The sequence below is a fragment of the Podarcis cretensis genome (genome assembly GCF_951804945.1).
Source record: "Podarcis cretensis genome assembly, chromosome: 5".
NCBI lineage: Eukaryota > Metazoa > Chordata > Lepidosauria > Squamata > Lacertidae > Podarcis > Podarcis cretensis.
This window is the reverse complement of record NC_137174.1, coordinates 26121288-26137221: the sequence shown is the minus strand read 5'-3', so window position 1 is coordinate 26137221 and position 15934 is coordinate 26121288. Positions and strand designations below refer to the sequence as shown.

The 15934-nt window shown below is 41.8% G+C and overlaps 1 protein-coding gene across 6 annotated transcripts in view; it reads left to right on the top strand.

The window, feature by feature from the left end:
• Positions 1 to 10635, top strand: part of CCSER2 (coiled-coil serine rich protein 2) — a 54992-nt gene extending 44357 nt beyond the window's left edge. For 3 of the 6 annotated variants that reach the window (XM_079975599.1, XM_079975601.1, XM_079975600.1), the window contains one exon: positions 5003 to 10635. In XM_079975599.1, the coding sequence (XP_079831725.1) occupies positions 5003 to 5812 (810 nt within the window). In that variant the 3' untranslated portion in view covers positions 5813 to 10635. The remainder of the gene's footprint in view (positions 1 to 5002) is intronic. The other 3 variants (XM_079975602.1, XM_079975603.1, XM_079975604.1) reach the window with 2 other exon arrangements.
• Positions 10636 to 15934: the final 5299 nt, after the last annotated feature.

The window sequence follows — 15934 nt, the reverse complement described above, 5'->3', positions numbered from 1 at the left end:
TTGCCGATCGAAAGGTCGGCGGTTCGAATCCCTGCGGCGGGGTGCGCTCCCGCTGCTCGGTCCCAGCGCCTGCCAACCTAGCAGTTCGAAAGCACCTCCAGGTGCAAGTAGATAAATAGGGACTGCTTACCAGCGGGAAGGTAAACGGCGTTTCCGTGTGCGGCTCTGGCTCGCCAGAGCAGCGATGTCACGCTGGCCACATGACCCGGAAGTGTCTCCGGACAGCGCTGGCCCCTGGCCTCTTAAGTGAGATGGGCGCACAACCCCAGAGTCTGTCAAGACTGACCCGTACGGGCAGGGGTACCTTTACCTTTACCTTTTTATTTAATGTTCAAAGCTTCAAATTGCTTTCTTAGCAATTCCTTATGTTGACAGCAACTCTAGGTGCTGGAGGAAATGTAGAAGAGCAAAGGTGGGCATACAATTTAGAAATATGAAGAAGTAGAACGTCAAAAAGATTATAGGTAGGCACTGGACAAATGAGAGAAAATGAAAGAATTTCAGGCAAGGGGTAGGATTTACAGGTGGATTTTCTTCACATTATGGTACCTGGCACTTGTATGCCTTCTTCTAGTAGTAATATATTTTCATTTCCTTGAGTTGCCAGTATTTTTACTGGGGCATATGGTCAGAAATGATGGACTGCTGGGAAATACAAGAAGTGAAAAAATATAAAGAAGTGAGTAAATATTACAACAAAAAATGTTAAGAAATGTTGATAGTCTAGAAATATTTAAGGTCCTTGGAATAGTTGTTCCTGCATTTCTTGATACATATAGAAAATCATTAATACAGCAGTGCATATCTGCTCAGAAGTAGGTTTTATAGTAAAGTGGTATTTACTGTCAGATAGATGTGCCAAGGATTGCAACCTTAGAATATTAAAACACTTTGTGTCAATAGAATTCTTTCATTTTGTAAAGGAGACTTTGCAATGGCTGTCTGTAGTTAGATTTCTACAATACAAGAACAGTCCTAGAGTGCAGTTAAGAAAGGAGAAGGGGTTTCCATGACTATAGGAGATGTGCGTGTATGGAAACACACACACACACACACACACACACACACGTGTTGACAAATGTTATAGCTCACCCAGTCATGAATCTCCAGGACTGGGCAGTTTGAAGACCACTTAAAGCATCTCTGGCCCAGGGAGATGCACTTAACCACATGCAGAATATGTGGATGTTTTCATTTGAGGCAACCTGCACCTTCCAGGCAAGTCCCCAAGCTGCTTTTTAAACTCCCCTAAGCAATAAAAGAGTACAGTTGGGGAGCTACTGATAAGGAAACTTCTGCTTCACTCTGCACCATAAATACTAGCTTGTTGAGAAAAAGTTATTTTCACTTTTGTTTCAGTCAAAATAAGATGGTAAAGCTTGTAAAAAATTACTGAGGTTTGGATGGTTGTGATGATGTACTGCAGTGTAGAAGTGTGCGCACACTCTCTTTTTCACTCACACATGGTGGCCTCCTAGATCCCTGATGATGATCATCATCCAGAGGGGCTTAGGAAGGAAGCAGAATGTTCTAAAAGTGCTTCTGCAACCTGATCAATGGATGATTGCTGACCTGAAAAAAGTACAGCATTTGTACATTGCATTCTGATTACCTGCTTGAGTTTTGCTTTCCTCCCTCTTTCTGTAGTGTATGGGAATCCTCCTAGCTTGATTCTGGCATAAGCTGTTACCATGCATATATCTTGCAGTCACACCATTTCCCCTTGTTACTAATTATATTACTTTATTTTGGGTCACTTTGTAACTGCTTTTAAAACTAGCTTTTCTGGGAAGCTGTGTAGTTTTCTTTCTCTCTCCCACTCCCACAAAACATTGTAGTCTTCCCTTCAGCCCTGCACAAAGTGACTACACTCATGCAACAGTGGTATGTCTTCTAACATCACATCTACAAAGCTAGGACTGCTATACAGAAATTAACTGAGAACAAAAATAGGCTAGCAACCCAGTCCTAACATATACAGATCTGTATCTACCCACAGTGTTGACATAATGATCATTGTAATGCCATTTTTATTTTGGGGTTTAACGTGTCACATTGGCTCAATTTGCAGTTGACACTAAGCTGAAACACAGCTTAGCATGAATGAGTAAGGCCTTGGATAGGAGATCAGGTTCACTTTACTCCCCCAGTTCTACTGCTCTCCTGTGAAATAAGCCACAGTGGGGACATCTCTGCCCCACAGGCCTAATCAGACCCACTGAGCTTCCACATTTGGCCCACTAGGCCGTTTTGGTTAAGCCATGCTCACATGTCCTACCCCTGATGTCATCTGTAGCATGAAGTGTGTGGCAGGTAAAGGTACAGCTCTTTGCTGAAATTGGGTTTGTAGGCACCACTGGTCAGCAGCACTTGCAAAGCCCTATGCCTTTGAACCCACTGACACGCAACTGATCAGTAGAGCTTGCACTGAACCTTTGTTCACATGGTTTGATGTCAGACCATGTGGGCAAAGGAAAATGCCACATGAAGGGTGAGGGAGGTAAGCATCTGACCCACTGACTAGCTCTGGTTCCCCATCTGAACCTAGACTCAATGGTTTGTCTGGAGTGAGACAAACTATGAAACCTGGTTCAGATAACACACTAAGCCAAGCCATAAAAAAGCTCAGAGCAGCGCAGCAGGACAGGGGGAGCAGCAAAGCGGCAGAAATATCTTTTCCAGGAACTTCCACATTTGCAATAAGCCAATGGCTTACAGTTGTGTGTGGTCCTGGTCTTTGACTACTGTATTTTTCACCCTATAGGACGCACTTTCTCCCCTCCAAAAATGAAAGGGAAATATGTGTGCGTCCTATGGGGTGAATGCAGGCTTTCGCTGAAGCCTGGAGAGCGAGAAGGGTCGGTGTGCACCAACCCCTCTCGCTCTCCAGGCTTCAGGAAGCTGTCCGCAAGCCTTGCAAGCCGACGGGAGGTCCCGCGGGCTTGCAAGGCTTGCGGGCAGCAGCCTGCAGCCCACAAGCTCGGGGGACAGCGGGGAGGCACAGCGCCGCCACCCCGCTATTCCCCAACCATGTCTGGAGGCTGGTGGGGCGGGAGAAGCAAGCTTGCTTCTCCTCATCGCCAGCCCCACAAGCTCGGGGGACAGCGGGGAGGCACAGCGCCGCCACCCCGCTATTCCCCAACCATGTCTGGAGGCTGGTGGGGCGGGAGAAGCAAGCTTGCTTCTCCTCATCGCCAGCCCCACAAGCTCGGGGGACAGCGGGGAGGCACAGCGCCGCCACCCCGCTATTCCCCAACCATGTCTGGAGGCTGGCGGGGCGGGAGAAGCAAGCTTGCTTCTCCTCATCGCCAGCCCCACAAGCTCGGGGGATAGCGGGGAGGTGGAGCGCCACCACCCCGCTATTCCCGGACCTGATCTGGAGGCTGGTGGGGGGGAGAAGCAAGCTTGCTTCCCCCCCCCCCCGCCAGCCCCACAAGCTCGGGGGACAGCGGGGCAAGCCGCTGCCCCACGGAGGCTAGAGAGGCTGTCCCTGAAGGCAGAAGAGGGAGACGGAGCGCTCCGTCTCCCTCTTCTAGCTTGGAGATGGTTGTGCATACCTGGGGGGGGGAAATAATTTTTTCCCCCTTGATTCCCCCCCCCCAAAAAAAAACTAGGTGCGTCCTATGGGCCGGTGCGTCCTATAGGGCGAAAAATACGGTAGCTCTCGATACATTCCAACTTTGGTATTTATGTAGAAAGCTTGGGACTGGATAGTCAGTATGTTCCACTAATTTGCAGTGTGTTGATCTTGTGAGGGGTCAGGGTACTCCAAACTATAGTCTCCAGGTCTTTCACTTTCTAAAGTTACGGGAGAGGGAGGAGCACATTGATATTTCTTACAGAACTAAATGTAAGCCTTTGTGTAGGGTAGGGTTTTTTTAAGTGCCCAAAATTCCATTGGAAAATGAGATGAACCTATAACATGCGGTGAACATAATAGTCTGCTTTATCTCACCCAGTTCTGTCTGCTCTGACAGGTGGTAGTTTTTTGAGGTCTCGTGCAAGGATCTTCTCCAACCTTGCTACCTGTGTTCATTTAAATTGAGGCAGTATGAATGTGGCTATTGTACACAAAGCTCATGCTCTTTCACTTAGATATAAGTTCTTTTCATTTTTATCTTTGTTGTATATTTACATCCTTTTCTCAGGTGTGGCAATTGCAATATAATGTTCCTAAACTCAGGGTTCATTCTGTATAATTGTATTATGCAGTGACTTCATTAAAAATCTCTCTTTTTAATCTCTAGCTTTATAATCAAACCTTCAATTCATCTGTTTCTTGAAAAAAGTATTTTCAATGCATTGCAAAGTGTTATTTCAAAAAAAGGGGGGGGGCAGCAAATTCCTTATGTCAACGGTGGGTATGCAGCTCTTGCCCTAGTTGCAAAAGCATTCTGCAAGCTCTCAGTTCAGACCTTTGACAACAATCAGACCATCTGCTGGCAGCCCATTGAGCTGTCAGGGAGCCGGGAGAGAAGCTTGGCCTTACCTACAGTTGACTTATGGCCCCTTTAGGTTACCTCAAAGGTAAAGCAGCCCTCAGCAGAAGAAAAAGTTTCCCCTCCCCACTTTATATAATAAAACCTTAAGAATTTAATTCATAGCTGTAGCATATGAGCACTTAATAGGAAATTATAGGTGTACCTTCTCATTTACGTGTGTGTGTCATTAAATTTGCTTACCATTTCTTGGGCATTAACGTTCTTTTTGCTACAATAGTATGTGTGTTTGTGTGTGGGGGGGGGTTTTATTGTTTGATCTGGCTATTTTTCCTGCTACAATTGAGTTAATAAATTTTCCCTTGTGTTGCACAATTTATTTGAGATTGCTGGATTTTATTCTTTTGTTGTTTCAGATGTCTGGAATGTGCTTCACCTGTTTTTCAAATGTAAACTTTTCAGGGAAAAGCTGGATTTCAAATTACCCTAACAGATCAGTGTGTCTTTCATTTATATTAGCTGATTTTTACCTAATTGTTGGCATGTAACTCTCTCTCCTGTAGCCTCAAGTACTACAGCCTTCCAGCCACCTTCCCAGTTTCACAGACCTCGCCCAGGGAAAATTAATAAAAACATCACTCATCGGGGCCCACAATGAAGCAACAGAAGACCAAAAGAAAAGTGCTGGCCATGAATCTCAAAATGCTGCAGATGGCTCCTTCACCAATAGCCTAAATGAACTGAGCACTTTAAATACACAGTTAAAAGTAAGAAAGTCAGAGGAGAATGCACATTCCACCAAGAATGTAAAAGTTAGAGAGAAACCTAAAGAACTGTCTGGTAGAAAATTTAATACGCTACATTCGCATCCCTCTTCTCACTCATCTTCCCAAGTAAATACTCAAGAAGTGCAGACCAAATTAGTTCTAAAAAGCAATTGCTCACGGACAAACCAGGCTTCAGCGCCAAAGAGTTCAAGAGCCACCAAGACTCCGAAGCAGAATGCTTTAGTGCCTCCTCCAGTAACGGTTGCAGCATCATCTGCAGATGGCTCTTCTGCTTCAAAGGAGCCTGAACAGCTGCCGCCAAGCTACCCAACACAACTGCAGCTGACATCAAGTCAGTCTGACCTGAGTCATAAGAGCCAGAAAATCTCAAAGCTTCGTCCTCCAACGATTTCCTTTAGGCCCAAGCAAATGACAAATCCAAAAATCATGATGCCTCCTGAATCTCAGAGCACCTGGTCCAAGACAAACCACTCAAGGCAACTAATACAAGCAAAAGAAAATATGCAGAATCAAGATTCAAACATTCATTCTGGTGACTGTGTGGCTCCTAATCGGCATTCCCGCCTCCCTAAACCAAAGACATAATTGAAATCATGACTTGCATATGAACATCTCAATGTCCTGTATTGTAAAGCTGCTTACTCTCACCCTTTCTTGTCTCAGTCAAGAATCTTCATCAAAAGCATGCATGCACTGAATGCTTCAGTTCTTTTGGTACTTAACTATTATAGTCTAATCTCCCTTGATTTTGTGCCATTTAGAAGTCTGTGCTATCCATTGATTGCATTGCCCATTTGTCCCCTTTTAAGATTGTTTGGCTTAATACTAAAGTTTGAAATGGCTACTGGTTGCTAAGAGTAATGCACCATTTGTTTGAGGAGGACAGGCTGCTTGCTGGAAATCCAACCCTTAGTAGTTTGGACCACTGAATGTTAGGTGGTTATGGATACACGTTTGGCTCTGACATCAACTATAAGTGATAAATTAGTTTTTTATCTTCAATCTCAGCCATAATTCTGACTCTGTATCTCAGAGACCTATGCAAAATGCTCCTATTTATTACAACAGTGAACCCAAGACTGTCTAAATGATGTATATTTGGTGTTGAATTGGGGTTTTTATGCCAGGAGGATCCCAAATTGCTGTGGTTACTTTATATTTCACTGTTCACAAGCGGCAAACAAAATTTCACAGGGTGAAATGGATATTAGTTAAATTTTAAACATTAATCCACCCAAAACCTTTTCATGCAGATAGTTGTAAAATGGTTATGTGCTGTGATCCTGGGAATAATGACTCAGTGACACCTGTGTTGTGGATTTTCGCAACATAACTTTCATGTTAAGATTTAACTTAATTGTAACATTATTTATTAATTTATGTTGCTGTTGCAAGTCTTATGAACCCAACTTGAAATGTTTGCACAAACCTTTGCCATAAATGTAGGGTTTTGAAAATTATTTTTCATAATAAAAGCTTGTTTTTTAAAGAAATATTTTTAAAATACACAGACACACTTTGGGAAAGCTTGTGGAATCATAAAAACAGAACTGGTACTCTTTCAGAGATTAATAATATTGCATTTGTGGCTAGTTCCTAGGTATTGAATGAGGGATGGAAAATGACTGGTAAAGGAGAAAAAACTCTTAGATACTCTGTATGAAGATGGTTGTAGTTTAAATATTTATGGCGCAATGAAGTGTAAAGATATACCTGTAACTTGCATTAGCAAATATGCAATAAAATGCTCTTATGAGAAACACTGCTCACACCCCAAAACCAAATATGTAGTAGGTTATCTAAGTCTTACTCGAATGCCAACCAGAGAACAACGGTTAGAAGGTAGCCTTTTCAAATGCTGCCCTTTGTACTGTTAAATGAAGCAGGTGTGAGTACATTACAGTAGTAGGTTTGAATCCTTTGTTGAATGCTATCTCAAACATTGATACTTCATAAATGAAACCAGAGCATTTGCAGCTTGGGCTTCCTTTAATCCAAGAATATATGCCTCCCTCCGAAGGGATGTTGAAGACGTTTCCATAAATCAAACATGGTTCATTAGTCATAAGACTGACCAAGAATATCCTCTTAGGTTAACTATATCTATGCACCTTAAACCTGTAAGAGCATATGTTTGTGATTGCTGTCCTCAACTAGGGAATACTCTCATCCGCCCAAGAATTGTCAACAGCAGGAAACATTTTCAAGATGCAAAGCTGGCCGATGGGAACTGCAGATTGTGAATTTTGCCTCCCAGCACCTTACATTTCTGTGATAACTACACATTTCTGTGTAGGCTCCCAATGCAATTCAGAACCCTCTAAATTGCTTGAAGGCGGCACATGGGTCTACATGATTCCCAAGAAGTTATCCTTCAATATGTGAAGGGTCAGAATGAGGCCGACAGCCCCTGTATAACCCTTTTGCATGAGTAATGCATTAAAAGGGCTAAAGTACAACTAACTTCCTAAAGCAACACAACTTTTTTAAACATCAGTTGCCTTTTTGTGACCAGGGATAGGGTAATACGAGGTCCTACAATTTAAATTGTACAACGGTTTTCTCGAACCTTGAAATGGATTATAACTCAAATTCTCACATTCTGTTTAATTAAGGCAGACTAAACGCTTCCTTTTATATTCCATCTGTCCAAATAGTTTGATTAAATGGTTACTTGCTAGATGTGATGCTCACAGTAGATATTTTGGCATTTACAGTGACACAGCAGTTTGTGTTACAAAAGTGTTCCTTTCTGGTTGGAGTCAAGGTGCAATTACAGCATACTCTTTGAAAAACAAATATAGCATGATCCCATATTGACATATACAGCTGGTACTCAATGTTTTTCCAACATTCAAACATTACTGGAGCAGAGGTTATTGAAACATCTTCTTGCCCCTTTAGATAAATTCAGACATCTTGTTGAAGAAAAGAGACCAGCTGTCATTGGTAAATGAAGTTTTAGGAATAATTTAATTATATCTTATCATTCTACATCTACCCTTATTAAGTCAATTTCAGTCCAGCTACAAAAAAATAATTTGCCAACCCACCAACATGTATAATGAGCAGTCTGACAATTTGCTCTTCTGGAAAGGAATTGTCACTTGCCCAGGGCAACTACTCTAAAAGCTGTTTCCCGTTATTAAAGACCTTTGCACCACATTTTAAAGCTTGGACTTTTACAGATTTCCTTGGATATAAATTAGAAATAATTAAATTATTTATTTTTTAAAATTAATATTACTAAAACAACTGTATTCCTCAGAGCACTTAATGAAAAGTTAGCGCTGGAGATGGTCTTGGTTCTATTTCTTAAATTACTAAAATATAGTACCTAATGAAAAAAGTATTTTCCAAATATAATTTTAAGATTGCATGCCCCATTTTAAAAAAAAAATGTCTGGCAATTTAGAAACAATGCAGAGGATAGCGGATCGATTACATGTAAGGTTTAGATGGATAATCTAAATTGATTGTGCTGCCAGCACATGCAAACTTTGGGGTGGGCTGAGTTTGCCACTGTCTCTAGAAAAATGAGTTTCCATCCTGCCAAAGGCAATTATCTGACAGAGGAAGCTTAGCTAGGGGCTTTCACCATCATGCACTTGTCAGTCTCTAAATTGGATATGTAATCTTTCCCCAAGTATGACTATATCAAAGAAAGTTACAAAGTATGTTGAGAAAGTTCAGAGTGTGAGACAAAGCTCTTTTAGGTGATGAGAGGGAAAACTGAAGGCTCATGGTGGTTTGGAGAAAGTGCTGTTTAGAGTGCCAGGCCTGCAGTGGGACTCTAATGGTTATACATTTCAAGAAATATTAATACTTACTTAAAGGGAAGAAATGCCATTAGCACCAATAGAGATGATTATTCTAAATGCAGATATTTAAAAATTTGGATTTTGTTTAGGTTTTTAAACGTGTGCATTCTACCTTTCTGGATCCTCCTACGTTATGCAATAATTCCTAAAGTGTTAAACAGCTCCTCAAAACGTATATATATTGAAGATACCTATCTTTTAATAATAGCTGTAAAAGCGAAACAAAACTAATTTTGCACTTTATAAACTATGAGCTCCGTTGCTTGGAGTTGTGCCTAAATTTAATCTAAATGCCTGTGGTTGAGTTAGTGAAATAGTTTTTCATTATGCATTGGAATTAGAGTTTGGGCTTTTAAAACAATGGCAGCTTTCCATGGATGATGCAGCTTACAAATGCCGCCAGCCTCTTCCATTCCCTGCCACCTGTTCATTATTATCTCCAAATGTTCACTGTATCATTGTGCATTACTGCAAGGTATTGTCCCCCAAATGCTTGTCTCACTAAGCATCCACTTATTTAATACCTAGCATTTGCATACTATCGCTAAAAAATTGGGAGCAATTTCTTTTGAAGGAGAGGCCCCTGGAGACACCAGAACAGAGGCTTAAATACTCCACTTTGTTCTTCAATTTTTATACGGTTCGGTATGATTTTTGATCTATTAATGAAACCATGTGCAGTACTAAGCACCCTCCTCCCCAAAGTTGAGTGAATCATTTGTGTAATCAATGAGCATCAATTCTTTCAAGTGGTTCTCAGACAAACATATAACATGAACTCCCACTCCAGCTATGGTGAAGTTCAAGTTGACTGCACAGAAATCAATCCTTGGTCTCAAATGCTGGGTTTTTTTGTTGCTGTTGTAATGCAGCATACATACATAGAATGGCATTTGTGATTTCTTTTGTTCCTTGCATGTCAATACATGTGCATTCATGAAACCTTTCATATACTGGTAGAGTAATACGTCTGCAGATGAAACATAATTACTTTTATTTTTTGCATAACTATCTGCATTTTTGCTAGGCACGTCTTCTTATACCATTAAAATGGATATTGGTTTTGGAATGGGGTTTCCATTTTGTCTTTGTTTTCACCTGGTTGCAATGATTCTCTGACCACCATGGGCACAATTCAGGCAAAGCTAAGCACATTTAAGGCCTGTTGATTTCCATAGGTGAGTTTGGTTTGTGCTTGGCTCTCCCTCATTGAAATCAGTGGGACCTGTGTGCTTAATGCTGGTGAAATTTGTCCTGCTGAAATGCAATCATGGTCGTAGATCCGGGTTTCAGTCTCTTCTACAACCATGCTCTCGGAAAACTCCAAAATATTTTGATCACTGCTGTGGTAAAGCTGCTCACTGCCTACATAAATGTCAAAAGCACCACAATAAATTAATATTAACTGCAGTGTTAGTATTAAATTTGGTACTAGCTGCAAAAGTACCCTTAATACATAGTATTTCGTTAAATAAAATATTAAAGTAAATACTGTATATTGGAACTTGCTTGTAAAGATGATTTAAAAACTTGTATGTAAAGACTTTCCTCAGTGTTGCTTTAGTGAATAAAAATCATAATTCTGAATGTCTTTGTGTGTTAGCAGTCATTTGTCTGCATTTTTGTGGTTTGCTTGGGTAGATTCTGGGAGATGCAGAGTGTTCTGGATCTTAATTTTAAAATGAGCATTCTGCCGCCTAGTGTTATCAACAGAAATCTGAACAAATCACAATCCACTGGCTCATCTGAAATCGAATGTAATTTTAGATGAACAGAATAATGGAAATAATGGGGTAGGGACAACAATGGGTCCTACAAAAATGTTTTGAACACGTCCAGTCAAAAGTTAATGCAACTGCATTCAGTCAAACTTACTCCCAAGCTATGCATAGGAATTCAGTCATGCTAATTTTAATAAACTGAGTATTACTACATGTCCTGTTGCTTTTTGGATTTGGTGTGTAAGACTGCACAGCTGCTTACATTTTAAGACTCCTTGGGGGTAATGGCTTTGGGGCTGCCATGATGTGCTCTCTTATTTCTAAATTTACTAGTACACCACTGTGCAACAATCTTTTAAAACAATCTTTTCACTCATTCGGTATTAATCCTTATTGTTATTTGGTGCTATCTTGCTGTCCTCCTCAGAAGAAAATGTCTATATAATAGTTGAACATGTAAAATATTAATAGTTGGAGGGGACAAATATTCTAGTTAATGTACTTTCCTGCTTTTTAATATTGCATCAGTTTGTGCAGTCTCTAAATGCTTCTGCAGATTGCTGCTCTGAAAGTAAGGATTTCATGTGGGAACTTGGATTTCATTGGATATAAAACACTGCAATCCAGATACACATTTTGAAGCCAACACAGTCATTTGATGGGACTTGACTTACAGGTTCTTGAAATGTAGTATGCACTCCACTCACTCCTTGTCTTTCATAAAAAACGATGTCAGGCCTACTGTGATTTTAGCGTGTGTTTCTTTAGCACCTAGCTCTGTGTAAACACTTATTTTTGTATTTACCCTTACCACATTTGTAGGCCATACATTTTCCACGGATCTGGTAATTTCACCGCTGAATCCTCTTAACACTTTCATAAAGTGACAGGCCAATGTGAGTGAGCTCAAAGGCCTTGTATGAATTTGTACCCAGCTCTCTCTAGTCCTATCTCCCAGCAACCTGTCTACTGTACTACATGGGATGTCCTCTTCCAAATAGCATTTTAACGTCTCTTCGTCTTTAAGGTACATTAGGCAGATAGTCACTTGGGCAAGGACACCCATTGAACACATAAAGGATTTAAAGCAGAATTTCCCATGTCCAGGCCCAGCAATCAAACCACTGCACCCAATGGAAGAGGCAGCTTGAGAGGAACTGGTCTACCCCAGCCCATAATGGATTGCAGTAAGCCCTCAGTTTATGTGGGGGTTACGTTCCATGGATTGCTCCTTAAGCCAAAATCCCATATAGTAAAAACAAATGGGGTGCAATGGCAGTTGGGATTGCCAAAGTCTATTTCCTCGACACCCGTCTACTTTTTAATTGTAAAAGAAAAAGAAACAGGTCAGGGACATAAAGCTAAATACACACAAGTTAAGTGCATGTAAGTTATGGGCTTCCTGTATACTAAATCGCCTAGAGGTAAGGATTGAAGTCAAGGCTGAGATTTGTGCAACAAACGAGAGGCAAAGTACCAACTCTCTTTCCACAAATAGTAGAACTCTGAGGAAGATGGCTGCTTGCTTCCTGTTTCCTGCTTGTGTCTTCACAAAGCAAGTGGGCCCATGCCGTTTCTGAGCTAGCCCTAAGAAGTCTGAGCTCTAATGCAGCCATAGCCCACGTGGTACAACTCCCATGATGCATGACCATTGACCATAATGGCAGGGGCTAATGGGAACTGTAGTACAACAACATCTGGAAAGGCGCCACATTAGTTACCCTTATTCAAATGTTACAAATTGATTGCAGGAGAGGAAGAAAGAGAAAGAGAAAGATCTACTATGGCAGCCTGAGTCCAACTAAATAATCAAACCAGGCATCACCCCCTGGCACTCAATCCATCTCAGTTCAAGAGGAAGCTGTTCCTCCTTCACCCAGTCTTTAATCAAAGCGCCTAGTACTTAGTCCCTCTGGCCAAGCCAAGTAACTTAGTTCAATTCAGTTCCAATTACTACTACTATTTAAACTGGAAAGAGCAGGCTGTGCTGTTGTCAGATGTGCCTCAAGCCAGGAAGCACCTGCTTTGCTCCAAATCAAGAGTGGAAAAGGGAGTGTGAGGCAAGAGAAGGTAATAGATGATTTAGAAGGGGATGATGTTTCACCATGCTGTTTTTGTTAATGTGGCCTTTCTTTTTCACAGCACTGCGATGGTCTCCAGTGCCAGTGCTTCTGAATAGCATACATTTTTTGACTAGGTAATCCTCACAAGGTGATCTTACTGCAGTAGTACCTCAGGTTAAGTACTTACCAGTAATTTGTTCCGGAGGTCAGTTCTTAACCTGAAGCACCACTTTAGCTTATGGGGCCTCCTGCTGCCGCCGCGCTGCCGGAGCACAATTTCTGTTCTCATCCTGAAGCAAAGTTCTTAACCTGAAGCACTATTTCTGGGTTAGCGGAGTCTGTTACCTGTAGCGTACCACTGTACTCAGTTTTTGCAATTTGTGTGGAATAGCCCCTGAGAGGAAAATCTGAACAGTTACCATAGGAAGCACAATCTAGTTTCTATTTCACACACAGAGAACCTGGGCATGACAAGGAGCAGAGTAAAATTGCCACATGAGTTTCGGCACCTCCCAGAAATTGTATAACTGCTTTCGTAGTGCCAGTGGGCAGGCCTGTTCTTTCTGTCTTCCCCACTTCTTGTTTTAAATCAAAGGTTATGGGGAAAAGAGAAATGCTTTGCTTTGGCTGTTGTGCAGCAGAGGGCACTGTGATGCAAGCTAATGGGGGGAAAGTGAATTCTAAAAAGGTATGTGAAACTCCTGCCTGCGTTAAAAACAGTTTCTTTGTGCAATGACTGGGTCCTTGACAAATGCGGTTGCTGCAGTCTACCCCTCACATCTCCTGTTCTCACTGTAGAGAGGATCACAAATTAAACACGTAACTGTATTCTGATTTTTCTCCCCCCCACTCACAATCTATTTGACAGTGAGCAGCAGCAAATTAGCTCAGCCACAACTCTTCAGCTGAAAGAAACTGTCATTACTCTGGTGGGAGGAGGGAAACAGAGAGTGATTGATAACCCAGGTAAAGTATGTTTGTAATTAGAACCATAATGTTTATTAATGTATATCATTCATAGGCCTCATATTTCCAGCTGGTTGCATTTATAATTCATAGCTATGGGAAGAAAAGACATGGGGAGAGGGTTGAATACTGTGGGGCTGGGAGGGTTTCTCCTCACTTTGAATAGATGCCAATCCAGTAAAATCTTCATAAATCCTTCTGCAGTCCAATATAAGACTGCTATAAATTGCAAACTTTGGGCCCAGCTTCTTCTACCCCACCCCACTGTATGTTCTACAACCAAGTTGCTCTTTCCCAGTCCCCAGAGAAGCGGCAGATTCAACATATTTCTTTCTGCAAAAAGCATATACATTACCACTGAACTGCACAATTTCCCTGTTTTACAGAGACTAGGACTTGCCGATCAGAAGGTCGGCGGTTCAAATCCCCGCGACGGGGTGAGCTCCCGTTGCTCGGCCCCTGCTCCTGCCAACCTAGCAGTTCGAAAGCACGTCAAAGTGCAAGTAGATAAATAGGTACCGCTCTGGCGGGAAGGTAAACAGAGTTTCTGTGCGCTGTTCTGGTTTTGCCAGAAGCGGCTTAGTCATGCTGGCCACATGACCCGGAAGCTGTACGCCGGCTCCCTTGGCCAATAAAGCGAGATGAGTGCCGCAACCCCAGAGTCGGCCACGACTGGAGCTAATGGTCAGGGGTCCCTTTAGCTTTAAGGAACTTGTATGAAGGTGTTGTACAAATAAGGGTAGGGTAATGGGGGGATAAGTTGTGCTAAGATGATAAGCACAAGCATTTCTGCTTGCCAAAGGGAGTGCTCTCCGCTCTCTTCCCCACCCTTCAGAGCAGATGTGGGACAAGAAGGGGGGGGGGAGCCCCATTGCGCTAGCAGGAGACTTTGTACTGGCTTCTGCTAGCACAGTGGGTTAGCTGGATCCAGCCTATGGAGTTGAATCCAGACTTAATTTATTCATCGCTTTCCCCAGTCGAGGAAGTCTGAAAGCAACTTACAACAAAAGTAAAATACAAAAAAATAAAATAATACATAGCATATAGATCCTACTTAAACCAGTGGGGAAAGATAGTCATGTCTCAACTTAGTTTTCACCGAAATAAAGTTGACTTCGTAGCAGTGCCTGAAGATGGCTACAGTTACACGTAAAGGTTAACTCCACATTTGGGTATGGGTGTCTAGAGATGAACATGGTAGCTCATTTTTGTCACTCTCCAACTTGTAGAGGATGACCTTAGAAGCAAGGAACCTTCTGCAAAGCTCCTTGTTTGTTTGTTTGTTTGTTTGTTTTTTGGGGTAGATATGCATACGATTACTCTGTACATCTAGATCTGTGGTTCCCAATGTGGGGCACACGCCCCACAGGGGGTCAATTTGAGTATGAGTTATTAACAGTGAGTGGCCTTTTAGGCTTCCTCCACGTGAATAGGAGTTCACTTTTGGAATAATAAGAATTTTATGTCGGGGGGGGGGGGCAGAATTGGGATTTCAGAGATGCTTAGGTGGGACATGGCCAAAAATAGGTTGGGAACCACTGATCTGCAGCCAACCCATAATGTATGAATCGGGAACCAAATAAACTTTCTGATTCAGGGGTGGGGCTTCTGGACCAGAGGGACCTATTCCCCCAGGCAGATTTGTATTTTTAAATTAACCAAAGGTGTGCTTACCATAGCATATAAATTGTATGACCTGGACTTTTTCACTGGTTAGCGAATGTAGAAAACTTTCACATATATGTAATTTCTAAAGGATTTTTGCTGTTTAAGCACAGTAAATTTTGCCTAACCCTCTCTACATGTTAATCAATAGAATTGCAGTCGTCAGGATGAAAAGCAACTCCATCCTCTGCTAGAACATAAAGGCTACAAGTATCATTCCAAATTTTGATGCCTGGAAGCATCTTAAGAGCTCTTACCTGTTGAAAGCAGTGTTTTATTGTGCTTTGGGCTGAATGAGATAATTGCACCACCAGTCTTTGAGGCCATAAACTATGTAAGTCTCTCTTTTGGTTTGCTTTGTTTGTTTACATTTCGCACAGAACAGAATTCAGTCAATAATTCCACCCTGTATAATACATTTTGATAAATACCTTTTAAAGTGCTTCCATCTGAAGCTACCCGATGTTGTGC